General features: G+C 71.2%; 2 protein-coding genes across 2 annotated transcripts in view; one reads left to right on the plus strand and one right to left on the minus strand.

Annotated features, from left to right (window-relative positions):
* TNXB (tenascin XB) overlaps window positions 1-17,883 on the plus strand; it is a 62,621-nt gene extending 44,738 nt beyond the window's left edge. The window contains 21 exon segments of the mRNA XM_039517050.1: window positions 1,292-1,585; window positions 2,624-2,917; window positions 3,864-4,157; window positions 6,295-6,588; window positions 7,377-7,670; window positions 8,183-8,488; window positions 9,557-9,837; window positions 9,839-9,854; window positions 11,314-11,436; window positions 12,329-12,472; window positions 13,494-13,612; window positions 13,759-13,903; window positions 14,848-14,919; window positions 14,922-14,954; window positions 14,957-14,970; window positions 15,162-15,294; window positions 15,608-15,759; window positions 15,841-15,937; window positions 16,245-16,406; window positions 16,803-16,966; window positions 17,269-17,883. Coding sequence (XP_039372984.1) covers window positions 1,292-1,585; window positions 2,624-2,917; window positions 3,864-4,157; window positions 6,295-6,588; window positions 7,377-7,670; window positions 8,183-8,488; window positions 9,557-9,837; window positions 9,839-9,854; window positions 11,314-11,436; window positions 12,329-12,472; window positions 13,494-13,612; window positions 13,759-13,903; window positions 14,848-14,919; window positions 14,922-14,954; window positions 14,957-14,970; window positions 15,162-15,294; window positions 15,608-15,759; window positions 15,841-15,937; window positions 16,245-16,406; window positions 16,803-16,966; window positions 17,269-17,349 — 3,512 coding nt within the window. The 3' untranslated portion in view covers window positions 17,350-17,883.
* Window positions 17,884-19,337: 1,454 nt separating this feature from the next.
* Window positions 19,338-26,986, minus strand: LOC120392330 (steroid 21-hydroxylase). The gene is given in 11 exon segments (XM_039517051.1): window positions 19,338-19,597; window positions 20,118-20,132; window positions 20,135-20,220; window positions 20,478-20,647; window positions 21,382-21,594; window positions 22,375-22,461; window positions 23,097-23,204; window positions 23,751-23,846; window positions 25,003-25,157; window positions 25,420-25,509; window positions 26,902-26,986. Coding segments are annotated over 11 exon segments (1,365 nt in total).
* Window positions 26,987-27,365: the final 379 nt, after the last annotated feature.

The following is a 27,365-nucleotide window of genomic DNA, read 5'->3' on the forward strand; positions in this document are numbered from 1 at the left end:
GTGTTGGTGGATGGATAGAGGGGTGTGTGTTGGTGGATGGATAGAGGGGTGTGTGTGGATGGATGGATAGAGCGTGTGTGTTGGTGGATGGATAGAGGGGTGTGTGTGGATGGATGGATAGAGCGTGTGTGTGGATGGATGGATAGAGGGGTGTGTGTGGGTGGATGGATAGAGGGGTGTGTGTTGGTGGATGGATAGAGGGGGGGTGTTGGTGGATGGATAGAGGGGTGTGTGTGGGTGGATGGATAGGGGGGGGGTGTGGGTGGATGGATGGGGGGGTGTGTGGGTGGATGGATAGAGGGGGGTGTGTGGATGGATGGATAGAGGGGGGGTGTTGGTGGATGGATAGAGGGGTGTGTGTTGGTGGATGGATAGAGTGTGTGTGTGTTGGTGGATGGATAGAGCGTGTGTGTGGATGGATGGATAGAGGGGTGTGTGTGGATGGATGGATAGAGCGTGTGTGTGGATGGATGGATAGAGGGGTGTGTGTTGGTGGATGGATAGAGGGGTGTGTGTGGATGGATGGATAGAGGGGGGTGTGTGTGTGGATGGAGGGGGGGGTGTGGGTGGATGGATAGAGGGGGGGTGTTGGTGGATGGATAGAGAGGTGTGTGTTGGTGGATGGATAGAGCGTGTGTGTGTTGGTGGATGGATAGAGCGTGTGTGTGTTGGTGGATGGAGGGCTGTATCTGAGGACAGATGGATGGGTAGAAGGGTGGATGTGTTTGAAAAGGTGGACGGCTGGGTGTGTGGGATGAATGACTGGTAGAAGGATGTGTGGGAAGGGACGGGTAGACACTGGGTATTAATGGGGGTGGATGGATGTGAATGAAAATGGATGATGGGGATGGAGGCGTGTGTATGGGGCTGGCTGGCTGGGTGTCACTGGGGATCTTTCCATTGATGGTGGTGGTTTTGGTTCACCCACTTCTCTTTCTCTCCCATTTCTTCTTCCTTCCCCTCTCTCCCGTCTCAGTTCAGCTCTGCCCGTGGTTTGTGCCGGTCGCTCTGGGCCGACCCCTCCGTGGAGGCGGGGTGGCTGCGGGGAACCCAGGAATGTGGGATCCTCTTTGCAGACATGTCCCGTCCTTCCGTCTGTCTGTCCCCAGCTCTCCTTCCCAGAGTCAGGATTTGGCTGTGTCCTGGGGCCGGTCCCTGGGGCTCCCTGCCCCCTCCCCCCACTAATCCTCTCTGCAGATCCCCTCTCACTGGGAATAATCCGGCTTCCCAAAGATCTGGTGAGCCGCCCCACACCCCAGCTGCACCCTTCACCCCCCTTCCTCTGTTCCAGCCGCGGCACCGACGGAGGAGGTACCCACGGCCCAGCCCAGCCTGGGGGAGCTCTCGGCCTCCGACGTCACCCACGACTCTGCCCTGCTCTCCTGGACTGTCCAGGCCGGGGACTTCGACTCCTTCCTCCTCCAGTACAAGGACGCGGAGGGCAACCCCCAGGCGCTGCCCGTGGATGGGGGATCCCGTACGGTCACCGTCACCAACCTGGCCCCCTCCCGCAGATACAAGTTCAACCTCTACGGCATCTCCGGCCGCAAGCGCCTCGGCCCCGTCTCCACCGACACCGTCACAGGTCAGCGGCTGCTCCCGTGACGCCGGCCCCTTCCCCTCCCACCCCCTTTGCTTTGCAGTGGGTGAGGACAGCAGCCACCAGCGGGGACCTTCCTGGGAGGATGCTTCCCAGATTCCAACCTCCATGACCTGTCTACCGGCCATTCAACAGATGGAGGAGTGTGGATGGAAGTGTGTGGGTGGATTGACAGACAGATGGAGAGATCAGCGTGTATGAAGCAGATGGAATGAATAGATAGATGAGTATGGAGTGAATGAATGAAAAGATACATGGATGGCTGTCTATAGGGATCAGTGGGGATGGATGGATGGGGATGGTCATGGCTGGATGGATAGGTAGATGGAAGGCTGTCAGTGGGGGTGGATGGATGGATGGATGTCTATGGGGAGGAATGGATGGATGGATGAGCAGATACATGGATGTCTACTGGTATGGATGGGAATGGATGGATTGATGGTCATGGATAGATGGATGTGTTTGGGGATGGATGGGGATGGATGGGGATGGATAGACGAATGGACGTAGATGGGGATAGATGGATGTGTATGGGGATGGAGCGGCTGGATTGATGGGTTGATGTGTATGGGGATGGAGTGGATGGATGTGTATGGGGATGGATGGATAGATGGGTGGATGGGGATGGATGTATGGATAAGGAGATGGATGGATGTGTATGGGGATGGACTGATAAGGAGATAGATGGATGTGTATGGGGATGGATGGATAAGGAGCTGGATGGATGTGGATGGGGATGGATGGATAAGGAGAGGGATGGATGTGGATGGATGTGGACGGGGATGGATAGGGATGGGGATGGATGGATAAGGAGATGGATGGATGTGGATGAGGATAGATGAATAAGGAGATGGATGGATGTAGATGGGGATGGATGGGTAAGGAGAGGGATGGGGATGGATGGATAAGGAGATGGATGGATGTGGATGAAGCGGATGGACAGATGTGTGTTGATGGATGGGGGGCTGTATCTGGGAACGCATTGAATGATCTGCGCCCTTCACCCCCCTCTCTCTGTTCCAGCCGCGGCACCGACGGAGGAGGTACCCATGGCCCAGCCCAGCCTGGGGGAGCTCTCGGCCTCCGACGTCACCCACGACTCCACCCTGCTTTCCTGGACCGTCCAGGCCGGGGACTTCGACTCCTTCCTCCTCCAGTACAAGGACGCGGAGGGCAACCCCCAGGCGCTGCCCGTGGATGGGGGATCCCGTACGGTCACCGTCACCAACTTGGCCCCCTCCCGCAGATACAAGTTCAACCTCTACGGCATCTCCGGCCGCAAGCGCCTCGGCCCCGTCTCCACCGACACCATCACAGGTCAGCGGCTGCGCCTGGGTGTGCCGAGCCCCTCCCCTCCCGCCCCCGTTGCTGTGCAGTGCGGTCGGGTTAACACACAGGACAGGGGGAGAACGGAGCCGGTTCCCCCCTCCCCGTGCTCACGGACTCGCCTGGCATGTCCGTACCCCGCAGGCCAGGGGCCCTGTGACAGGCGCTGCTGCGTCTCAAACCAGAGTCCCCCCGATGATCACCCGGGGGGCAGGGTCTGCTCCTGCCGGGCCCCGGCTTGCTGGCCCCTGGGGCTCGCTGGCTCTTCTCCGGGCCGGGTCGGCGCTCTGTCCGTGGGACGCTGGTCACCGTGGGGCTGGAGCTACCGGGTCCGTGCAGCTGGCATCTCGGAGCAGCACCAACCCCTCCGGGGCCTGTGGGGCACAGCTGGGACCCCTGAGCCGGCCTGTGTCTGCAGCTCCCAAGCTGGGGGGGGCCTGGCCGTCCCCTTGTCGGCTGGGCCCTGCCCCCGGGCTGCCTGTCCAGGTCACCCACCCCACACAGCCCCCTCGATAGTGCCCAGCGGGGGGGGCCGTCGCTCTGTGCCCACCCGACGCCAGGCCTGGGGCGGGGCTCGGGGTCAGCTGCCGTCCATTGGGCAGGGCCCCCAGAGACTCGGCCTGGGGCTCCAGGAGCTGGGGGGGGTCACACAAATCTGCTCCCACCCCTTTCCTACCCCCCACCCATCGCTCCTCCCCACACCTGCCTGGCCCCTGCCCTGATCTCAGCCCCACAAGCCACGTCTCTGCCCCTTTCCCTGGGGACCTGCTTTGCTCCCACTGTGCCCTCTCCTCCACCAGGGCGGCCCTCCTGCTCCGATCCCAGCCACGCTGCCTGGGTCTTCAGAGAGCCTGAGCCCATTGCTCCAGGAGGCAGGGGCTGCCCCGTATGCCTGACCAAGCGTTTCCACACCCTGTGCCCCGTCTCTCTGTTCCAGCCGCGGCGCCGCAGGACAAGGGAGCCGGGACGCAGCTACGCCTGGGGCAGCTCTCGGCCTCCAGTGTCACCCACGACTCCGCCCTGCTCTCCTGGACCGTGGAGGAGGGGACCTTTGATTCCTTCATCCTCCAGTACAAGGACGCGCAGGGCAAACCCCAGGCGCTGCCCGTGGATGGGGGATCCCGCACGGTCACCGTCACCAACCTGGCCCCCTCCCGCAGATACAAGTTCAACCTCTACGGCATCTCCGGCCGCAAGCGCCTCGGCCCTGTCTCCACCGACGCCGTCACAGGTCAGCGGCTGGACCCAGAGCACCAGCTCCTTCCCCCTGACCCCATTTGCTTTGCAGTGCGTTCGGGACAGCAGCCACCAATCGGGACCATGGATGAATGAATGAATGAATAGATAGATGGATGTCTGTGTATGGAAATCGGTGGGGATGGATGGATTAATGGATGGAGGGGATCTCATGGATGGATAGACTGATTAATGGACGAGTATGGGGATGGATGGACAAGGAGATGGTTGGATGTCGATGGGGATGGAGCGAATGGATAGATTAATGGCTGTGGATGGCGATGGGTGGATAAGGAGATGGATGGATGAGGAGATGGATGGATGCGTATGGGGATGGCTGGATAAGGAGATGGATGGGGATGTGTGTGGGGCTGGAGCAGATGGATAGAGGGATGGATGCGTATGGGGTTGGATGGCGTTTACGGACTGGATGGGTGTTTTGGGGGATGCAGGGCAGACGTGTGCGTGTCTGGGCAACCCTTCTGCGGGGGGCAGGAACAGGGGCTATGCTGGGTAAGGTCTTGGATGCCTGGATGGATGGATGTGGCTGGCCATGTGTGATGGATGGGTGGGGGAGCATATGAAGATGGTGGCTTCGGTGCTTCTGGGGCTGCATGGACAGGTGAGTGTGCACAGGGGTGGGTGGAGGAGTGGTTGGGGATGGATGGACGGGCAGGTGGGTGGATGGGTGCGCACAGGGGTGGGTGGAGGAGTGGCTGGGGATGGATGGACGGGTGGGTGGGTGGATGGGTGCGCACAGGGGTGGGTGGAGGAGTGGTTGGGGATGGATGGACGGGCGGGTGGGTGGATGGGTGTGTACAGGGGTGGGTGGAGGAGTGGTTGGGGATGGATGGACGGGCGGGTGGGTGGATGGGTGTGTACAGGGGTGGGTGGAGGAGTGGTTGGGGATGGATGGACGGGCGGGTGGGTGGATGGGTGCGCAGGGGTGGGTGGAGGAGTGGGGGGGGATGGATGGACGGGCAGGTGGGTGGATGGGTGTGCACAGGGGTGGGTGGAGGAGTGGGTGGGGATGGATGGACGGGCAGGTGGGTGGATGGGTGTGCACAGGGGTGGGTGGAGGAGTGGGTGGGGATGGATGGATGGGCAGGTGGGTGGATGGGTGCACAGGGGTGGGTGGAGGAGTGGTTGGGGATGGATGGACGGGCGGGTGGGTGGGTGCGCACAGGGGTGGGTGGAGGAGTGGGGATGGATGGACGGGCGGTGGGTGGTGGGTGCGCACAGGGGTGGGTGGAGGAGTGGTTGGGGATGGATGGACGGGCGGGTGGGTGGATGGGTGCACAGGGGTGGGTGGAGGAGTGGTGGGGATGGATGGATGGGCGGGTGGGTGGATGGGTGCACAGGGGTGGGTGGAGGAGTGGTTGGGGTGGATGGACGGGCGGGTGGGTGGGTGGATGCGCACAGGGGTGGGTGGAGGAGTGGTTGGGGATGGATGGGTGGATGTGAGAGGAAGGGATGGATGGAGGAGTGGGTGGGGATGGATGGACGGGCGGGTGGGTGGATGGGTGTGTACAGGGGTGGGTGGAGGAGTGGTTGGGGATGGATGGACGGGCGGGTGGGTGGATGGGTGCGTACAGGGGTGGGTGGAGGAGTGGGTGGGGATGGATGGACGGGCGGGTGGGTGGGTGGGTGTGCACAGGGGTGGGTGGAGGAGTGGTTGGGGATGGATGGACGGGCGGGTGGGTGGATGGGTGCGCACAGGGGTGGATGGAGGAGTGGTTGGGGATGGATGGGTGTCTGTGGGGATCTTTCCATTGACGTTCGTGACTTTAGTTCACCCCCTTCTCTTTCCCTCTCATTTGTTCGTCCTTCCCCCGTCGCCTCCCGTCTCGGCTCAGCTCTCCCCGAGGTTGGTGCCGGTTGCACACCGAGGCGGGGTGGCCGCGGGAACCCGGGAATGTGGGATGCCCCATCCGTCTGTCTGTCCCCAGCTCTGCTTCCCAGCAGCAGGATCCGTCACTGTCCTGGGGCCGGTCCCTGGGGCTCCCTGCACCCCTATCCCCCAATAATCCTCTCTGCAGAACCCCTCTGGCTGGGAATTATGCACCCACCAAGGCCGGGGTGAGCTGCCCGACACCCCATCTGCGCCCCTCAGCCCCTTCTCTCTGTTCCAGCCGTGGGGCCGCCGGAGGAGGAACCCACCACCCAGCCCAGCCTGGGGGAGCTCTCGGCCTCCGACGTCACCCACGACTCCGCCCTGCTCTCCTGGAGCGTCCAGGCCGGGGACTTCGACTCCTTCCTCCTCCAGTACAAGGACGCGGAGGGCAAACCCCAGGCGCTGCCCGTGGACGGGGGATCCCGCACGGTCACCGTCACCAACCTGGCCCCCTCCCACAGATACAAGTTCAACCTCTACGGCGTCTCCGGCCGCAAGCGCCTCGGCCCCGTCTCCACCGACGCCGTCACAGGTCAGCGGCTGCGCCTGGGGGGAGGGTCCCAGCCAGCGCCCGCCTCCTTCCCCCCCCCGCCAGGTCTTTCCCAGCCCCCAGCCCTTTGCTTTGCCCCTGGCTGCCCCTGCCCTGCTCCCCAGCCCGCGCGGCGCTTCCTCCTCCGGGATCCTTCTTCCTTCGCCCCTTCGCTCCCTTCCTCTCCTCCACATTTCCTCACCCCCTTCCCCGCTCCTCTGTCCGCCCTCACTGCCAGGGCCCCTCCCACCACTGCTCCTCTCTCCGGCCCCTCCCCCGCCAGGGCCCCCCTCCTCCCACCGCTCCTCTGTCCGGCCCCACCCCCGCCAGGACCCCGTCCACGTTCCTTCGCTCCCGGCCGCCCTCCTCCACATCCCTTTGCTTGGTGCCATCATCCGGGGCCGGCTCCAGCAGCAGCTCAATCGCGCGGCTCCATGGTTCGGCGGCGGATCAGCGGCGGGTCCGTCCCTCGTCTCTCCCACTTCGGTGGCGGCTCAAAGGGGAAGAGAGAGACTGAGGGACCCACTGCCAAATTCCCACATGTGCCGCCCCTCTGGATTGGCCGCCCCAAGCACCTGCTTCCTTCGCTGGTGCCTGGAGCCGGCCCTGCCTCCATCGCTCCCTTTGCTCCCCTAGTTCCACCCCACAGAGGGGCCGCTTGTCCCAGACCCCAGAGGTGACACTGCCTGAGTTTGCAGAGAGCCTGAGCCCATTGCTTCACAGTGGGGGAAGCTGCCGCTGTTTGCCCCGCAGGCGGTTACCTCACCCGTAACCCTCCCGCTCTGTTCCAGCCGCAGCGCCGCGGGACGAGGGAGCCGGGATGCAGCTCCGCCTGGGGCCGCTCTCGGCCTCTGAGGTCACCCACGACTCCCTCGATCTGTCCTGGACCGTGGAGGAAGGGACCTTCGACTCCTTCATCCTCCAGTACCGGGATGCGGACGGCAACCCCCAGGTGCTGCCCGTGGACGGGGGATCCCGCACGGTCACCGTCACCAACCTGGCCCCCTCCCGCAGATACAAGTTCAACCTCTACGGCATCTCCGGCCGCAAGCGCCTCGGCCCCGTCTCCACCGACGCCGTCACAGGTCAGTGCCGGGGAATTCCCCCTCTCCTCCCGCCTCCCCCGCCCCGGCAGGTGCATGATGGGATTGAGTGGCCCCTTCTCCGCGTCTCTGCGCCTGTGGGGCGGGGGCAGGCTGCGAGGGACGCGCTTTGCGTCGGGAAGGTGCCGATTTGCCCTCGAGGCGCTGGCCGGGAACCAGGCTCGGAGGCGTGTCGGGCTCGGCCAAGGGACCCGGGACCCCGGTCTGAGCTGCGTCGCGCTGGCCCTCGCCCCGGCCAGTGGCGAGCACTTCCGGAAACACGCGAGCCGGGGACAGAGTCCGGCCTGGCCCGTGGGGATTGTCCGGCCGGGTAATTCCCCTCCCTGCTCCGTGCCGCCGGCCGCGATCGGCTCTGATCCGCCCTTCTGTTGGCAGCACGGCCCGGGGCCTGGGGGCATTTGCCAACGTTCGGCAGCTTTCGTCCCGATCCCGAACGGGGCAGGGCCGGGAGCCGTGGGGGCCGGGCCGGGGCTGAGCTGCTCCCCTCTCCCCAGGCCGGCCGGACGAGGAGGAGGAGGAGGACGAGGAAGGGGCCACGCAGCCCAAGCTGGGGGAGCTCTCGACCTCCGAGGTCACCAAAGACTCCGTCCGCCTGTCCTGGAGCGTCCAGGCCGGGGCCTTCGACTCCTTCCTCCTGCAGTACCGGGACGCGGAGGGCAAACCCCAGGCGCTGCCCGTGGACGGGGGATCCCGCACGCTCGTCGTCTCCGACCTGCTCCCCTCCCGCAAGTACAAGTTCAACCTCTACGGCGTCTCCGGCAGCAAGCGCCTCGGCCCCGTCTCCACCGACGCCGTCACAGGTCAGTGCCGGGGGGCGGCCGGCTGGATTCTACCAGCCCCTTCCTGCCTCAGGCCTTCCCTCCGCAGCCCAGCTGGGACTCCTGGGTTCTCTCCCAGCTCTGGGAGGGGAGTGGGGGCTGGTGGTTAGAGCAGGGGGGGCTGGGAGCCAGGACTCCTGGGTTCTCTCCCTGGATCTGGGAGGGGAGGGGGGCTGGTGGTTAGAGCAGCGGGGGCTGGGACTCCTGGGTTCTCTCCCCGGCTCTGGGAGGGGAGTGGGGGCTGGTGGTTAGAGCAGGGAGGACTGGGAGCCAGGACTCCTGGGTTCTCTCCCCGGCTCTGGGAGGGGAGTGGGGGCTGGTGGGTTAGAGCAGGGGGGGCTGGGAGCCAGGACTCCTGGGTTCTCTCCCCGGCTGGGGGAGGGGAACGGGGGCTGGTGGTTAGAGCCGGGGGGGGGGGGGCTGGGCGCCCGGACTCCTGGGTTCTCTCCCCGGCTCTGGGAGGGGAGTGGGGGCTGGTGGGTTAGAGCAGGGAGGGCTGGGAGCCAGGACTCCTGGGTTCTCTCCCCGGCTCTGGGAGGGGAGTGGGGGCTGGTGGTTAGAGCAGGGGGGGCTGGGAGCCAGGACTCCTGGGTTCTCTCTCCGGCTCTGGGAGGGGAGTAGGGGCTGGTGGGTTAAAGCGGGGGTGGAGCTGGGAGCCAGGACTCCTGGGTTCTTTCCCAGCTCTGCCTCTGACCTTCCGGGTGACCATGCAAGAAGCCCCATAGCTGCCCCTTGCCTTGGTTGCCCCACCTGTAACACGGGGCTAACGATCCCATTGCGCCACTGACGAGCTGTGGGGACAGACCCTTCTCTGCTGGGCGTCACCCCTGTGCCCCCTGACCCTGACCCCCCATCCCCCCCCCCCCAGGGCAGTTAACCCTTTCCACTCTGTCCCAGGGCCCCATGTCAGGGCCTGGCTCCCGGCCAGGTGCATGATGGGATAGAATTAACCCCTTCTTGCCTGGCCCTGGCCCCTGGCGCCATCTCCCCCAGGGACAATTAACCCCGTCCTGCCCTTGCGGGAGCCTGAGCCCCCTCCTGCCCCCGCAGCCTTCCCGGAAGCCTCCAGCGTGACGCCCGCCCGGCTGGAGCAGCTGCTTGTCTCCGAGGTGACCCCGACCTCCCTGCGGCTGCGCTGGGACGCGCCCGAAGGCGACTTCGACACCTTCCTCGTGCGGTACCGGACCGAGGGCCAGGGGCCCGGCCAGGAGGTGCCGGTGCCGGGGGCCCAGCGCTCGGTCGTGCTGCGGGGGCTGCGGCCCGGCACCGAATACGGCCTGGCCGTGTATGGCCTGCGGCAGGGCGGGAGACGGCCAACGTCCACGGGCCGCGCGGACCAGCAGCCTCGGTACGGCCCCCGGGCTGGGGGGGTGGGGCACAGAGCCCGGCTGCCCCTCGTCCCAGCGCCCCCTGCTGCCCCCAGCCCAGCGCCCCCTGCTGGCCCCAGCCCAGCGCCCCCTGCTGGCCCCAGCCTGGCCCCGCAGCCCAGCGCCCCCTGCTGCCCCCAGCCTGGCCCCGCAGCCCAGCGCCCCCTGCTGCCCCCTCGTCCCAGTGCCCCCTGCTGCCCCCAGCCTGGCCCTGCAGCCCAGCGCCCCTGCTGCCCCCAGCCTGGCCCCTGCAGCCCAGCGCCCTGCTGCCCCTCGTCCCAGCGCCCCCTGCTGCCCCCAGCCTGGCCCAGCAGCCCCGCGCCCCTGCTGCCCCCAGCCTGGCCCTGCAGCCCAGCGCCCCTGCTGCCCCCAGCCTGGCCTCGTCCCAGCGCCCCCTGCTGCCCCCTCGTCCCAGCGCCCCCTGCTGCCCCCTCGTCCCAGCGCCCCCTGCTGCCCCCAGCCTGGCCCCGCAGCCCAGCGCCCCCTGCTGCCCCCAGCCTGTCCCTGCAGCCCAGCGCCCCTGCTGCCCCCAGCCTGGCCCCGCCCCAGCGCCCCTGCTGCCCCTCGTCCCAGCGCCCCTGCTGCCCCCAGCCTGGCCCGCAGCCCAGCGCCCCTGCTGCCCCAGCCTGGCCCTGCAGCCCAGCGCCCCTGCTGCCCCAGCCTGGCCTCGTCCCAGCGCCCTGCTGCCCCTCGTCCCAGCGCCCCTGCTGCCCCTCGTCCCAGTGCCCCTGCTGCCCCCAGCCTGGCCCTGCAGCCCAGCGCCCCCTGCTGCCCCTCGTCCCAGTGCCCCCTGCTGCCCCCAGCCCAGCGCCGCCGGCTGCCCCCGGCCTGGCCCCGCAGCCCAGCGCCCCCTGCTGCCCCTCCGCCCAGCGCCCCCTGCTGCCCCCAGCCTGGCCCCGCAGCCCAGCGCCCCCTGCTGCCCCGCAGCCCAGCGCCCCCTGCTGCCCCCACCCTGTCCCTGGTGAGAGGGGCTCGGTGGGGGGTGGAATTGGGCAGCTGGGTGGGCCCAAGGCCTCTCCCAGTCCAGGAGGCCAGAGCCATGGGTGGGGGGACAGGACAGATGGAGGGAGGGAAGGGGAGGGAGAGATGGATGGACAGAAGGAGGGATGGAAGGGATGGAGGAGGAGGGACGGATGGACAGAAGGAGGGAGGGAGGGACGGATGGACAGAAGGAGGGAGGGAGGAGGGATGGATGGAAGGGGAGGGAGGGAGGAGGATGGATGGAAGGGGGAGGGAGGGAGGGAGGGATGGAAGGGGGAAGGGGGAGCGGGGGACAGGTGGCTGGATAAACGCTGGGGGGGATGGGGAGGGCCCTGGTGGCTGAGGGGGGGACGGGGCTCCGCAGGCCGGTGCTGCCCCCCGGTGGCCATGCTGGGAAGGGCCCCCCGGCTGGCCCCACCTCGGCGCCCGTGGAGCCCCCTGAGCCCCGTGTCTCCCCAGAGCTGGAGAGCCCCCGGGCCCTGCGCTTCAGCGACGTCCGAGAGACCTCGGTGGGGGTGACCTGGGGGGCCCCGTCCACCCACGTCGACCGCTACAAGGTGTCCTTCCAGCTGCGCCACGGGGGTGAGTGCCCCACGGCGCCCCTGCTGCCCCCCACGGCGCCCCAAACCGACCCCACGGCGCCCTGCTGCCCCCACGGTGCCCCTGCTGCCCCCACGGTGCCCCAATCCGACCCCCCACGGCGCCCCTGCTGCCCCCCACGGTGCCCCAAACCGACCCCCACGGTGCCTCTGCTGCCCCCACGGCGCCCAAACCGACCCCACGGCGCCCAAACCGACCCCACGGCGCCCTGCTGCCCCACGGTGCCCCAAACTGACCCCACGGCGCCCCTGCTGCCCCACAGCGCCCCAAACCGACCCCACAGCGCCCCAAACCGACCCCACGGCGCCCCTGCTGCCCCCACGGTGCCCCAAAGCGACCCCACGGCGCCCCTGCTGCCCCACAGCGCCCCAAACTGACCTCCCACGGCGCCCCTGCTGCCCCCACAGCGCCCCAAACCGACCCCACAGCGCCCTGCTGCCCCCACGGTGCCCCAAACCGACCCCACGGCGCCCCAAACCGACCCCCACGGTGCCCCTGCTGCCCCACGGTGCCCCAAACCGACCCCACGGCGCCCCCTGCTGCCCCCACAGCGCCCCAAACTGACCCCACGGCGCTCCTCGCTGGCCCCTGCAGTGCCCCAACCCAATGCCCCCACCACTGCCTCCACCCCTGATGCCCCCACCGCTGGCCCCTGCAGGACTGTGACCCCCATAGCGCCCCACTGCGCACCTGAAATGCCCCCTGCAGCCCCCAGAGCGCCCCCGGAGCTGCCTACAGAACAGCGCCCCCTAGTGGCCCTGTGCCCTGGTCCCGCCCCCTGCCTCATATCTCCCCAGGCCCCGCCCCCACCACGTGGCCCCGCCCCCTCCAGATGGCCCCGCCCGCAGCGCGTCCTGACCCACTGTCGCCCCAGGGGAGCCGCAGAGCGCGATGGTCGAGGGCACCCGGCTGCAGACGACGCTCGAGGGGCTGATCCCCGGGGCCAGCTACGAGGTCAGCGTCATGGCCGTGCGGGGCTTCGAGGAGAGCGAGCCGCTGGTGGGCTACATGACCACGGGTAAGGGCCGGACGCCTGGGTCCCCTCCTTGCCCCGGGGCCAGCGCCGGACGCCTGGGTCCCTTCCCCTGCCCCGGGGCCAGCGCCGGACGCCTGGGTCCCTTCCCCTGCCCTGGGGCCAGCGCCGGACGCCTGGGTCCCCTCCCTGCCCTGGGGCCAGTGCCGGACGCCTGGGTTCCTCCACTGCCCTGGGTCCCCTCCCTGCCCCGGGGCCAGCGCCGGTTGCCTGGGTCCCTTCCCCTGTCCTGGGGCCAGCGCCGGACGCCTGGGTTCCTCCCCTGCCCTGGGGCCAGCGCCGGACGCCTGGGTCCCTTCCCCTGCCCCGGGGCCAGCGCCGGACGCCTGGGTCCTTCCTGCCCCGCCAGCGCCGACGCCTGGGTCCCTTCCCCTGCCCTGGGGCCAGCGCCGGACTCCTGGGTCCCCTCCCTGCCCTGGGGCCAGCGCCGGACGCCTGGGTTCCTCCACTGCCCTGGGTCCCCTCCCTGCCCCGGGGCCAGCGCCGGTTGCCTGGGTCCCTTCCCCTGTCCTGGGGCCAGCGCCGGACGCCTGGGTTCCTCCCCTGCCCTGGGGCCAGCGCCGGTCGCCTGGGTTCCTCCCCTGCCCCGGGGCCAGCACCGGACGCCTGGGTCCCCTCTCTGCCCCGGGGCCAGCACCGGACGCCTGGGTCCCCCCCTGCCCCGGGGCCAGCGCCGGATGCCTGGGTCCCCTCCCTGCCCCGGGGCCAGCGCCGGTCGCCTGGGTCCCTTCCCCTGCCCTGGGTCCCCTCCCTGCCCTGGGGCCAGCGCCGGATGCCTGGGTCCCTTCCCCTGCCCCGGGGCCACTGGCCGGACGCCTGGGTCCCTTCCCCTGCCCTGGGTCCCCTCCCTTCCCATGCAGGGCAAGTGCCACACCCTGCCACCTGGATCGCTGGGTCCTGTCCCCTTGCCACCTCTCTGGATGCCTGGATTCCCCCCGCCCTCCGTCGGCCGGACGCCTGGGTCCCCTGGGGGGCTGCTTTCCCTGACGCTCCGCTCCCTCCACAGTCCCCGACGGCCCCTCGGATCTACGCGCCGTCAACGTCGCCGACACCTCGGCCCTGCTGCGCTGGCGCCCGCCCCGGGCCCCCGTCCAGAGCTACGAGCTGAGCTACGGGCCCCCCCAGGGTGAGCGCGGGGGCAGGGCAGGGCGCCCCCCCTCCCCTCCCTTCCCCCGGCGGGCGGCTCCGGGGCACTGGGCTGTCGCGTCCCTGCGGCCCGGTCGCCCCGGTGCCCCCACGACTCATCACCCCTCACCCCAGCTCTCCCCCCCGGCCCCTCGGTGACGCTGCGGCTCCCCGGGGACCGGGCCGAGCACCCCCTGGCCGGGCTGCGGCTGGACACCGAGTATCTGGTCAGCGTCCACGGGGTGACGGGGGGGAACCGCAGCTCCCCCGCCAGCGCCACCTTCACCACCGGTACGGGGGGGGCAGGGGTGGGGAGGAAGGAGGGGGCGGCAGGGGAGGGGTGGGGAGCAGCAGGTGGGTGGGGAGGAAGGAGGGGGCGGCAGGGGGTCACAGGCAGGGGTGGGGAAGCAGGGGCGGCAGGGGAGGAGGGGAAGGAGTGGGGAAGCAGTGGGGTGGGGAGGAGGAGGGGGCGGCAGGGGGTCACAGGCAGGGGTGGGGGAAGCAGGGCGGCAGGGGAGGGAGGGGGAAGGAGTGGGGAAGCAGTGGGGGTGGGGAGGAGGGAGGGGGCAGGGGGTCACAGGGGAGGGGTGGGGGAAGCAGGGGCGGAGGAGGTCGGGGGAGGAAGGAGGGGAAGGGCGAGGGGTGGGGCAGCAGGGGAGGAGGGGGAAGCAGGGGCGGAGGAGGTCGGGGAGGAAGGAGGGGGAAGGGCGAGGGGTGGGGCAGCAGGGGAGGGAGGGAGGGGAGTGGGGCAGCAGGGGAGGGAGGGGAAGGAGTGGGGAAGCAGTGGGGGTGGGGAGGAAGGAGGGGGCGGCAGGAGGTCACAGGGGTGGGGTGGGGAAGCAGGGGCGGAGGAGGTCGGGGAGGAGGAAGGGCGAGTGGTGGGGCAGCAGGGGAGGGGGGGGAAGCAGGGGCGGAGGAGGTCGGGGGAGGAAGGAGGGGGAAGGGCGAGGGGTGAGGCAGCAGGGGAGGGAGGGGAGGAGTGGGGCGGCAGGGGAGGGAGGGGAAGGAGTGAGGGAAGCAGTGGGGGTGGGGAGGAAGGAGGGGGCAGCAGGGGGGCACAGGGGAGGGGTGGGGGAAGCAGGGGGCGGAGGAGGTCGGGGGGGAGGAAGGAGGGGGGAAGGGCGAGGGGTGGGGCAGCAGGGGGAGGGAGGGGGGAGGAGTGGGGGCGGCAGGGAGAAGGGAATGGGGTGGGGGGAGTTGAGGGGGGGTCCCTGTTTCACTCTCCCCTCCCCCAGGGCTGGACGCCCCCCGGGACCTGCGAGCCACCGAGGTGACCCCTCGCAGCGCCCGGCTCTCCTGGACCCCCGCGTCCCCGCCGGCTACCTGCTGAGCTACGAGACGCCCTCGGCCAAACGCAGGTACCGGGACCCCAGCCCTCCCCATCCCTGCCCCCACAACCACCCCCACCCCACATCCCCAGCACCTCCTACAACCCCAATGCCCTCCCCGGCTCCCCACATCCTCGTCTGTGGCGCAGACCCATCGCTGCTCCCTCCCCCTCCCCCACTCCCTGCGGCCGGTCACCCCCACTCACTCCCTCTCCCCCCAGGAGATCCCCCTGGGCGCCGACGCCGCCTCCCACCAGCTGAGCAACCTGACCCCGTCCAGCCGCTACCAGGTCCGGGTGCAGGCGATCCGGGGGGGCCGCCCCAGCACCCCCATCGCCACCTCCTTCAACACCGGTGAGCCGCAGGACGCCTGGGTTCTCTCCCCAGCTCGGGAGGGGAGTGGGGGCTGGGTGGGGGGCTGGGAGCCAGGACTCCTGGGTTCTCTCCCGGCTCGGGGAGGGGAGTGGGGGCTGGGTGGGGGTTGGAGCCAGGACTCCTGGGTTCTCTCCCGGCTCGGGGAGGGGAGTGGGGGCTGGTGGGGGGCTGGGAGCCAGGACTCCTGGGTTCTCTCCCGGCTCAGGGAGCGGGGTGGGGGCTGGTGGTTGGAGCGGGTGGGGCCGGGATCCCGGACTCCTGGGTTCCATCCTCTCCTCTCCGCCCCTGGCAGTCTGGCTGAGCTACCCCTTCCCCCGGGACTGCGCGGAGGAGCAGCTGAACGGGCCGGGCCCCTCCCGCGAGGTGACCATCTACCTGGGGGGCGACAGGCAGCGCCCCCTGCAGGTGTTCTGCGACATGGAGACTGACGGGGGCGGCTGGCTGGTGAGTGCGGGGGGGCAGCGCGGGCTGGCGGGGGGGAGCGGGGCCGAGGTCTGTCTCTGACCCCCCTCCCCACTCCCCCAGGTGTTCCAGCGGCGCATGAACGGCGAGACGGATTTCTGGCGCGACTGGCAGGACTATGCCCAGGGCTTCGGGAACCGGTCCCAGGAGTTCTGGCTGGGTGAGTGAGTGAGAACCCAGGCGTCCGGGCGGCCCTGCCATCCCCAGACCCCTCCCCCCGCCGAGCCAGGGAGAGAACCCAGGCGTCCTGGGCGGCCCTGCCATCCCCCAGCCCCCGCTCCCCCTGCCGAGCCAGGGAGAGAACCCAGGCGTCCGGGCTGCCCCCGGCGGAGCGTGGAGAGAACCCAGGCGTCCGGGGCTGCCCTGCCATCCCCCAGCCCCCGCTCCCCCGCAGAGCAGGGTGAGAACCCAGGCGTCCGGGCTGCCCCCGGCGGAGCGTGGAGAGAACCCAGGCGTCCTGCCCCCAGGTAACGACGCCCTGCACGAGCTGACGGCCGCGGGGGAGCAGGAGCTGCGGGTGGATCTCCGGGCCGGCGCCGAGGCCGTGTTCGCCCAGTACCAGCGGTTCCGGGTGGACCCCCCGAGCGAGCATTATCGCCTGCACCTGGGCAGCTACCGCGGCACGGCCGGTGAGGGGCGCGGGGGGCAGAGGGGGATGGATGGGGACAGCGGGGGGCTGCTATGTTGGGGGGATGACTGGGGTGTCTGTGTCCTTTGGGGCTGGGAGAGGTGGGGGGGTCAGTGGGGGGTCCATGTCCTTGGGGTGGTTGGGGGAGGGGTGGGGTGTCTGTGTCCTGAGGGGCCGGGGGGAACCAAAGGGGGTCCGTGTCCTGGCAGTGGTTGGGGGAGGGGTGGGTTCTGGGGGGACAGTGGGGGGTTGCTATGTTGGGGGGGTCAGTGTCCTTGGGGTGTCTGTGTCCTGGGGGGCTGGGGCGGGGCTGGGGGGAACCACAGGGGGTCCGTGTCCTGGTGGTGGTTGGGGGAGGGGTGCTGTCCCCCCCCTCACTCCCTGCCGCCCCCCCCAGGCGACGCGCTGAGCTACCACTCGGGCAGCGTCTTCTCGACCCGGGACCGGGACCCGAACCGGCTGCTGATCCCCTGCGCGGTGTCCTACCGCGGGGCCTGGTGGTACCGCAACTGCCACTACGCCAACCTCAACGGGCTCTACGGCAGCCGCCGGGACCACCAGGTACGGCCGCCCGGACACCTGGGTTCTCGCCCGGCTTGGGGGGGCGCGGGATGCCTGGGTTCTCTCCTGGCAGCGGGGGGGCAGGACGCCTGGGTTCTCTCCCAGCTGGGGGGCCTGGGGGGGACTGGGATCCAGGACTCCTGGGTTGGCCCAGCCCCGGGGAGGAATTTAACTCCTTCCCATCCAGCAAGTCCAAACCAGTGGGGAAACTGAGTCACAGCTTGTGCCCAGCACTATTACAGACGTTACGGGGGGGGCCATGCTGGGGGGGGTCTCTCACCCCCCTTTTCTGCCCCCCCCAGGGCGTGAACTGGTTTAACTGGAAAGGCTTCGAGTTCTCCATCCCCTTCACCGAGATGAAGCTGCGGCCGCGGCGGGGCTGAGGCGGCCGGCCGGACGGACAGACGGACGCGAGGGAGAGCGAGAGCGCAGCACCGCCGGGCGCCACCAGGGGGAGCCGGAGCGTCACGAGGAGACCCTCCACGGGGCCCTTCCACCCACCCCTCCCCCCATCGGGACCCCCCTTCCCCACAGAGCCCCCCCAATGCTTAATTCCCTCCGTACCCCCCCAGCTCACCTAGCCCCTCCCACACACCCCTGTGGGGTCCCTGGTCCCCACAGTGCCGCAGGCCCAGGCTGGAGGGAGCAGCCCAATCCAGCCGGGGGGGGGGGGGCAGATGGAACCCAGGAATCCTGACCCCCAGCTCCTCTGGGGCTCCCCTGCCGCTCCCCAAGCAGGGGACCCGTGACCCCACCCCCGGTGGAGCGACGGAGACGGATGCACCCAAAGCACCTTTATTCTGACTGACACAGCCTGGATGGGCAAGGACGTTGGGGGGCAGAGTTAAGGGGGTTTGCCGGGAAATCTGGGGAGGGCAGAGTTAAGGGGGTTTGCAGGGGGCTGTACAGAGTCTATTGAGCGATATAGTTTATATATAAAAAACAGCTGAAAAATGTTACAAAAAAACCCCAGCGAGTGAGAACCTGTTGGGGTGGGGCGGGGGAGGACGGGGTGGGGCTAGGTGTGGGGCAGGGGAGGACGGGGGCTCCCACGGCCTGGAGGGATGCAGGAGTGTGGGGGTGGGGACTGTGAGGGGCTTGGGGTTGGTGGGGTCCCTGGGGCACAGAGTGGATGGGGACAATGGGGGTTGGGGGCTCACTGGGGGTTCAGGGTGGCCAGAAGGTCACTGGGGGCATGGGGGGAGGTCGCTGGGAGTTACGGGTCACTAGGGGGTTGGGGCTGGGGGGGGTGACAGGGTCCCCGGGGTGCAGCCTGGGCCCCCTTCCCTCCCCAGGGCTGCCTCTCCCAGAGCCGGGCCAGTGACCCCCCCCCACCGTGCTGTGATCCCTCAGCCCCACGGGGAGCCCCACACCCGGCTCGAGCCGCTCCCGACACACACAGCCAGGCCCCAGCCCCAGCCCGCACCCCGAGCCTGGCCACCTCGCCCCGCTGTGGGGACACGCCCCAGCCCCGGCCTCGCACCCTGAGCCTGCCCCCCCCGCTGTGGGGAGGACACGCCCCGGCCCCACACCCCCGAGCCTGGCCCCCCCCGCCCCCCCCGCTGTGGGGAGGACACGCCCCGGCCCCGCACCCCCGAGCCTGGCCCCCCCCGCTGTGGGGAGGACACGCCCCGGCCCTGGGACGGAGCCGAGCTCCCCAGCAAACCCCCAGTTGGGGGCAGGAGGAAGCAGGGTTATTAACACGGAGCCGCCCCGGCGTGTGGGGCTCGGGCAGGCATCGGGGACTTGCAAACCGGCTGCCTGGGGGCGGGTCAGCGCCGGTCCCAGTAACCCCCCCCCCCCAGCAGCTCCTAACTCCCTGCCCGACAACGCTGCCCACGCGGGGCCAGGCCAGCGGGGCCCAGCAGCTCCGGGTGTGAGACGGGACGGAGACGGGGGTGCAGGGCGCTGCTTTGGGGGACAGGGTGTCCCGGGAGGCTCCGCAGGGTTGGGGGTGCCAGGGGGCTCGGGGACCCCCGGGGCAGGAAGCGGACCCGGAACGGGGGGCTATGGGGTCTCGGGGGGCCCCCGGGGCAGGAAGCGGACCTGGAACGGGGGGGGCTATGGGGTCTCGGGGGGCCCCCGGGGCAGGAAGCGGACCCGGAACGGGGGCTATGGGGTCTCGGGGGGCCCCCGGGGCAGGAAGCGGACCCGGAACGGGGGGCTATGGGGCCCCCGGGGCAGGAGGTGGAGGCGGAGGGGGGGGCTCTGGGGCCTCGGGGGGCCCCCGGGGCAGGAGGCGGATGCGGAGGGGGGGCTATGGGGTCTCGGGGGGCCCCCGGGGCAGGAGGTGGAGGCGGAGGGGGGGGCTATGGGGTCTCGGGGGGCCCCCGGGGCAGGAAGCGGACCCGGAACGGGGGGGGCTATGGGGCTATGGGGTCTCGGGGGGCCCCCGGGGCAGGAAGCGGACCCGGAACGGGGGGCACCGCACCACGGTGCCGAACACGCCCCGCAGGGCCGGGAGGGCGCCGGGCGCCGGCGGCTCCAGCCGGAACTCGCGCAGGACGTGCCCGAGGAAGACGAAGATCTCGGCCCGGGCCAGGGTCTCCCCCAGGCAGGCCCGGGCCCCGCAGCTGAAGGGCAGCAGGTTGCGCTGGGCCAGCCGGGGCTCGTCCGCCTCCAGGAACCGCTCTGCGGGGTGGGGGAGGCGTCAGCCGGGACCCAGGCGTCCGGGCAGGCAGCCCCCCACCCCCATCAGAGAGTCGGAGACCCAGGTCAGCCCCCAGCCCCCCATGAGAACCGGGGACCCAGGCGTCCGGGGAGGGAGCCCCCATCAGAGAGTCGGAGACCCAGGTTGGGGGGGAGGCTCAGCCCCCAGCCCCCCATGAGAACCGAGGACCAATGCGTCCGGGGAGGCTCAGCCCGTGGCGGGGGCCGGGGGAGGGGCCGGGAGGCTCAGCCCGTGGCGGGGCGGGGCCGGGAGGCTCAGCCCGTGGCGGGGCGGGGGGCGGGGCCGGGGAGGCTCAGCCCGTGGCGGGGGCCGGGGAGGGGCCGGGAGGCTCAGCCCGTGGCGGGGGCCGGGGAGGGGCCGGGAGGCTCAGCCCGTGGCGGGGCGGGGCCGGGGGAGGGGCCGGGAGGCTCAGCCTGTGGCGGGCGGGGCCGGGGGAGGGGCTGGGGAGGCTCAGCCTGTGGCGGGGGCCGGGGACAGTACCTGGCCTGAACTCCAGGGGCGGCGCCAGGTGCCCGCGTCGTGGTGCGCGGCGAAGAGGTTGGGGATCACGGTGGTTCCCTTGGGGATGGCGAAGCCCGAGAGGCTGCGGAGAGAGGGGGTCAGAGGGGAGGGCGAGCCTGGTGTCCCGCGTGGTGCTGTGGGGCAGGGCGCGGGGCGGGGGATGGGTGCCGTGGGGCAGGGCGGGGGGTACCTGGTGCCCCGCGTGGTGCTGTGGGGCAGGGCGAGGGGCGGGACGGGATAGGGGCCGTGGGGCGGGGCGGGGTACCTGGTGTCCCGCGTGGTGCTGTGGGGCAGGGCGCGGGGCGGGGGATGGGGGCCGTGGGGCGGGGCGGGGGGTACCTGGTGTCCCGCGTGGTGCTGTGGGGCAGGGCGAGGGGCGCCACGGGGCGCAGACGCAGCGTCTCGGAGATGGTGGCGCTGAGCAGGGGCAGCCGGTCCCGGTCCCCATAGCTGGGGGGGCGCTCGGGGCCCAGCACCCGCTGCAGCTCCGCGTGGATCCCGTCCTGGACCTGTGGGGGGGACCCATAGACACTGACCCCCATGGCGACTGACCCACCCCCATTCTCATCAGGGATCGCCCAGTGCTTGGGGGGGGGCGGGATCATCCTGCCTGCTGCACACATGGGGAAACTGAGGCAGGGAGAGACGGGACTTGACCAAGGTCACCCACAGAGACCCCCCCCGAACTCCCCCCAAGACACCAGCCCCCCAAGCACTGAGCGCCCTCGCCCGCCCCCCACGAGCAGCGCAGTGACGGGGCAGGAGGCGATCGGAGCGGGGGGTGGGGAGGTTCCGGGGTACATGGAGGTTTGGGGGTTCGGGGAGGTTTGGGGGTTCGGGATCACCTGGGGGTGATGCAGCAGGAAGGCCACGGCCCAGGTGAGCAGGGCGGCCGTGGGGAGCTTTGGAGGCACTGGGAAGGTTTGGGGGTACATGGAGGTTTGGGGGTGCGGGGAGGTTTGGGGGTTCGGGATCACCTGGGGGTGATGCAGCAGGAAGGCCACGGCCCAGGGGAGCAGGGCGGCCGTGGGGAGGTTCGGGGAGGTTTGGGGGCACAGGGCAGGTTTGGGGGGTACGGGGAGGTTCGGGGGTACGGGGAGGTTTGGGGGTGCGGGGAGGCGTGGGGGTGCGGGCGCACCTGGGGGTGGTGCAGCAGGAAGGCCACGGCCCAGGTGAGCAGGGCGGCCGTGGGGAGGTTCGGGGAGGTTTGGGGGTACGGGGAGGTTTGGGGGTTCGGGCTCACCTGGGGGTGGTGCAGCAGGAAGGCCACGGCCCAGGTGAGCAGGGCGGCCGTGGTCTCGGTCCCCCCGATGAAGAGATCCACCAGCGCCATGTGAACGTGCTCCGGGGTGAGGCCCCCCTCCGCCGCGGGGTCCCCCCCGGTCCCCCGCCGCTCCCCCAGCAGCTGCAGCATGTGATCCACCATGTCCCGGGCGCACTCGGGGCGCAGCGACTCCTGGGGGGATGCGGGGGTGAGGGGAGGGAATGGGGACCCCCAAACCCCGCAGCGGGGACCCTGCACCCCGTCCCAGAGATCCCCAAACTCCGCTCCGGGGACCCCGCACCGGGGCTCCTGCACCCCCGCCCCAGAGACCCCCAAACTCCGCTCTGGGGATCCTGCACCCCCGCCCCAGAGACCCCCAAACTCCGCACCGGGGATCCTGCACCCCCGCCCCAGAGACCCCCAAACTCCGCTCTGGGGATCCTGCACCCCCGCCTCAGAGACCCCCAAACCCCGCAGCGGGGACCCTGCACCCCCACCCCAGAGATCCACATTCTCCGCTCCGGGGTCCCGGCACCGGGGCTCCTGCACCCCCACCCAGAGACCCCCAAACTCCGCTCCGGGGATCCTGCACCCCCACCCCAGAGACTCCCAAACCCCGCACCGGGAACCCCGCACCGGGGATCCTGCCCCCCCGCCCCAGAGACCCCCCCACCCCGCAGCGGAGACCCTGCACCCCCGCCCCAGAGACCCCCAAACCCCGCAGCGGGGACCCTCCACCCACACCCCAGAGACCCCCAATCTCTGCACCGGGGATCCTGCACCCCCGCCCCAGAGATCCCCAAAGCCCGCAGCGAGGACCCTCCACCCCCACCCTTTCCCCAGAGACCCCCGAAACCCCGACTCCCACCCCCCAGAGACCCCCACCCCGTACCCTGCCCCCGGGACACCCCTCAACCCGGAGAACCCCCAGCCCCCCCCAGCGGCTCCATCCCCGGGGAGCCCCGCCCCCACCTGGTGCCGCTGGATCCGGGCCCGGCCGACGGCGGCTCGGAACCGAACCTCCTGCAGGAGCCGCCGCAGGGCCCCGCTGGGGAACTCCTGGGGGGGGACCCCGAGAGTGAGACTGCAGCGCCCCCTGCTGGCCCCCCAGAGCGACACCCCTCCCTGCACCACCCCGCACCACAGCGCCCCTCCCCTGCCGGCCCCCACAGCGACACCCCTCCCCGCCCCACAGCGCCCTCCCCTGCCGCGCCCCACAGCGATACCCCTCCCCGCCCCTGCAGCTCCCTGCCCCTGCTGGCCCCCCACAGCGACACCCCACAGCGCCCTCCCCTGCCGGCCCCCAGCGACACCCCTCCCCGCCCCACAGCGCCCCTCCCTGCCGGCCCCAGCGACACCCCTCCCGCCCCACAGCGCCCTCCCCTGCCGGCCCCCAGCGACACCCCTCCCCGCCCCACAGCGCCCCTGCAGCTCCGCGCCCCTGCCGCGTCCCACAGCGACACCCCTCCCGCACCACCCCGCACCACAGCGCCCCTCCCTGCCGGCCCCCCAGCGACACCCCTCCCGCCCCACAGCGACCCCTCCCCTGCTGGCCCCCCACAGCGACACCTCCCCTGCCCCACAGCGCCCCTCCCTGCCGCGCCCCACAGCGACACCCCTCCCCGCCCCTGCAGCTCCTCCCGCCCCTGCCGGACCCCCACAGCGCCACCCTCCCGCCCCCAGCGCCCCCTCACCCTGAGCAGGGGCAGCGCGTCCAGCGCCCGCACGGCGCCCCGGCCCCACAGCTCCACCAGCTCCGTGATACAGGCCTGGATGTCCCGGGTGGCGGCGGCGTCCGGCATCTGCGGGGAGGGAGCGGGACGGAGCCCCCCCAATCCTCCCCCTCCCCGTCCAGCCTCCCGGGACGCTGGGGTCCCCAGGGTCGCTCCCAGCCCTCCGCCCGGACGCCAGAGTCCCCTCGGGGCGCTCCCGCCCCCGGACGCCAGGGTCTCCCCGGGCGCTCTCCGCTCCCCGGACGCCGGGATCCCGTAGGGTGAGTCCCTGCCCACCCCGAACGCCTGGGTCCCCTCGGGGCGCTCACCGCTCCCCCCCCCGGACGCCAGGGTCCCCTCGGGGCGCTCTCCGCCCCCCGGACGCCGGAATCCCATAGGGGTGAGTCCCTGCCCCCCCCGGACGCCTGGGTCCCCTCGGGGCGCTCTCCGCTCCCCCGGACGCCTGGGTCCTCTCGGGCGCTCCCGCCCCCGGACGCCTGGGTCCCCTCGGGCGCTCTCCGCTCCCGGACGCCGGGATCCCCTAGGGTGAGTCCCCGCCCCGGACGCCTGGGTCCCCTCGGGGCGCTCCCCGCCCCCCCCCGGACGCCGGGGTCCCCTGCCCCGCCCCCCGCTCACCATGGGGCCGAACGCCAGGGCGCAGATGGTGCGACACGTCTGCAGCGAGAAGTCCTGGGCCACGTCCACAGCGGCCCCCCCATAGCTACGGAAAACCTGGGGGGCAGAGACAGGTCAAGGGGGGGCAGCGCCCCGGGCCCGTGACCCCCCCCCAGCCCAGGCGGGTCCCCGGGGGAGGGGCGAGGGCAGATCCGGGTTCCCTAGGGGGGGATGGGCGGGAAGTGAGATGTTGGGGGGGTCCCCAGGGTGAAGGGGCCCTTTGGGGGGTAGGCGATCCCTGGGGGGGGGCCCGGAGGTGAAGGGGGGTCCATGGGATGAAGCGGGTCCCTATGGGGGTGGGAGTTCCTTGGGTTAGGGGTCCCTGGGGTCCCTGGGGCGAAGGGGGTCCCCGGTGGGGGATCCCGGGGGTCCCTAGGATGAAACGGCTCCCTATGCGGGGTGGCATTTCCCTGGGCTTAGGGGGCCCCTGGGGGGGTTCCCGGAGGTGAGGGGGGGTCCCTGTGGGGGGTTATTTCCCTGGGCTTAGGGGCCCTGGGGTTCCTGGAGGTGAGGGGTCCCTGGGATCCTGGGCTCCCTGTGGGGGCATTTCCTGGGCTTAGGGGTCCCTGGGAGGTTCCCGGAGATGAGGGGTCCATGTGGGGGTATTTCCTGGGCTTAGGGGTCCCTGGGGTTGCTGGAGGTGAGGGGGTCCCTGTGGGGGTATTTCCTGGGCTTAGGGGTCCCTGGGGTTCCTGAGGTGAGGGGGTCCCTGTGGGGGTATTTCCTGGGCTTAGGGGTCCCTGGGGGTTCCGGAGGTGAGGGGGTCCCTGGGGTGGTCCTGGAGGTGAGGGGTGGTCCCTGTGGGAGGGGTATTTCCTGGGCTTAGGGGTCCCTGGGGTTCCTGAGGTGAGGGGGTCCCTGTGGGGGTATTTCCTGACTTAGGGGTCCCTGGGGTTCCTGGAGGTGAGGGGGTCCCTGTGGGGTATTTCCTGGGCTTAGGGGTCCCTGGGGTTCCTGAGGTGAGGGGGTCCCTGTGGGGTATTTCCTGGGCTTAGGGGTCCCTGGGGTTCCGGAGGTGAGGGGGTCCCTGTGGGGGTATTTCCTGGGCTTAGGGGTCCCTGGGGTTCCCGGAGGTGAGGGGGGTCCCTGTGGGGGGGGGATTTCCCTGGGCTTAGGGGGTCCCTGGGGGGGTTCCCGGAGGTGAGGGGGGTCCCTATGGGGGGGCATTTCCCTGGGCTTAGCCGGTCCCTGGGGGTCGGAGCGGAGCCCTCACCTGGCAGAGCGCGGCCGCCTGGGCCCCCAGCACCGGGTCCAGCTGCAGGCGCTGGGCGCGGGCCAGGGCCGAGTGAGCCGCTTTGCGCTGCAGCCGCCAGCTGGGGGTGAAGTCACCCAGGGACAGATCGTGGCCCCCCAGGGAGATGAGATCCGCTGCGGGGGGGGGAGGGTTAGTGACCAGGCGGGTAGAGACCCCCCCACTCCCACTCAAGCCCCCGGGACCTGCCCCTTTCCCGTTCCAGCGTTAACTCTGGACCCTACTGATGGCAGAGCCGAGGGGAGTCGGCGCTCAGAGAGCTGGAGGAGGGGCTGACCCCCCAATACCTTCATGAAAAGCCCCCCAAACCCTCTGGCAACACAGCCCCCCCCCGCCCCGAGCCCCAACCCCCCCTCTCAGCCCCCAGCCCCCCATTACCGACAAAGCTGGGGGGCCGCCCGGCGAAATCGGACCATTTCTGGGTCAGCGCCTGGCGGATGGACTCCACGCTGTTCAGCACCACCACGTCTGGGGGCACACGGGGGGGTTTATGGGGGGCCCCAGGAGGGGAGGCAACCCGGCCGGGACCGCGCAGGGCCGGGGGAAGCGGGGGGCACCCAGCCAGGACCCAGGGGCAAAGGGGGGGACCATGGGGGGAGGGGCCCCTGGGCCGGGCACATGGGGAGAAGGAAGGGGGGCGGTGGGGGAGGGGCCAGGCCCGGGGGGGAGGAAGCAGGGCCGCCCAGAGGGGGGGCAAGAGGGGGAATTTGCCCCAGGCCCCGCGTCCCGCAGGGGCCCCCACGAGTGTTTTTCGGGGCCCCTGGAGTGTTTCCCGTCTTCCCGCGGCTGAGACGGGTTGAGCTCCCGAGCCCGGGAGGAGTGGACCTCCCGCAGACATGACTGCGGCAGGTCAAGCGGAGCCAAATGCCGCCCCCCAGGGAAAGGGCCGCCCCACGGGCCTGCTTGGCGCGCTGGGGTCTACAGCCGCCCCTGAGTGGGCCCCCCGCCGCCGAAGACCCCGGGCGGCCCTGGGAGGAAGGGGGCCCCGGGGTCCGGCAGGGGCCAGGCGGGGAGGAAGGGGCCCTGGGAACCAGCAGGGGCCAGGCGGGGGCGAGGAAGGGGGCCCCGGGCTGGCAGGGGCCAGGCGGGGAGGAAGGGGGCCCTGGGGTGGCAGGGGCCAGGCGGGGAGGAAGGGGGCCCTGGGTCCGGCAGGGGCCAGGCGGGGAGGAAGGGGGCCCTGGGTCGGCAGGGGCCAGTCGGGGAGGAAGGGGGCTGGGAACCGGCAGGGGCCAGGCGGGGAGGAAGGGGGCCCTGGGAACCGGCAGGGGCCAGGCGGGGAGGAAGGGGGCCTGGGGTCCGGCAGGGGCCAGGCGGGGAGGAAGGGGGCCCTGGGGTCCGGGCAGGCCAGGCGGGGAGGAAGGGGGCCTGGGTCCGGCAGGGGCCAGGCGGGGAGGAAGGGGGCCCTGGGTCCGGCAGGGGCCAGGCGGGGGCGAGGAAGGGGGCCCGGGTCCGGCAGGGGCCAGGCGGGGGCGAGGAAGGGGGCCTGGGCCGGCAGGCCAGGCGGGGAGGAAGGGGGCCCTGGGTCCGGCAGGGGCCAGGCGGGGAGGAAGGGGGCCCCGGGGTCCGGCAGGGGCCAGGCGGGGAGGAAGGGGGCCCCGGTCCGGCAGGGGCCAGGCGGGGGCGAGGAAGGGGGCCCTGGGGTCCGGCAGGGGCCAGGCGGGGAGGAAGGGGGCCTGGGTCCGGCAGGGGCCAGGCGGGGAGGAAGGGGGCCCTGGGAACCGGCAGGGGCCAGGCGGGGAGGAAGGGGGCCCCGGGGTCCGGCAGGGGCCAGGCGGGGAGGAAGGGGGCCCGGGGTCCGGCAGGGGCCAGGCGGGGGAGGAAGGGGGCCCTGGGGTCCGGCAGGGGCCTGGCCCTGCTCACCCTTGGCCCCGAGGCGGAGCCGGTAGACGGGCCCGTAGCGCCGGGAGAGCTCCAGCAGGTGCAGGGGCAGCTCCGGGTGCAGCATGTGGGGCAGCCCCCCAACCAGGGGCAGGGCCCAGGGGCCGGGCAGGGCGCTCAGGCCGCCCCGCGAGCCCCCCGCCCGCCCCCCAGCACGGCCAGGGCCAAGAGCACCAGCAGCAGGAGCAGCGCAGCCGACAGCATCGCTGGGGCCTCGGGGCGCCGGCGGGATATAAACCCCCCGAGGCCTTCGTCACGGGGCCTTGGAGAGACAGGCGTGACGCAGGGTGCCCCTCACTCCCGACCCGCAGCCCCCCTGGCTCCGCCGGTGCCCCTCACTCCCGACCCGCAGCCCCTGGCTCTGCCGGTGCCCCTCACTCCCGACCCGCAGCCCCCGGCTCTGCCGGTGCCCCTCACTCCCGACCTGCAGCCCCCGCTCCGCCGGT

The sequence above is a fragment of the Mauremys reevesii genome, unplaced genomic scaffold, assembly GCF_016161935.1.
Source record: "Mauremys reevesii isolate NIE-2019 unplaced genomic scaffold, ASM1616193v1 Contig1, whole genome shotgun sequence".
NCBI lineage: Eukaryota > Metazoa > Chordata > Testudines > Geoemydidae > Mauremys > Mauremys reevesii.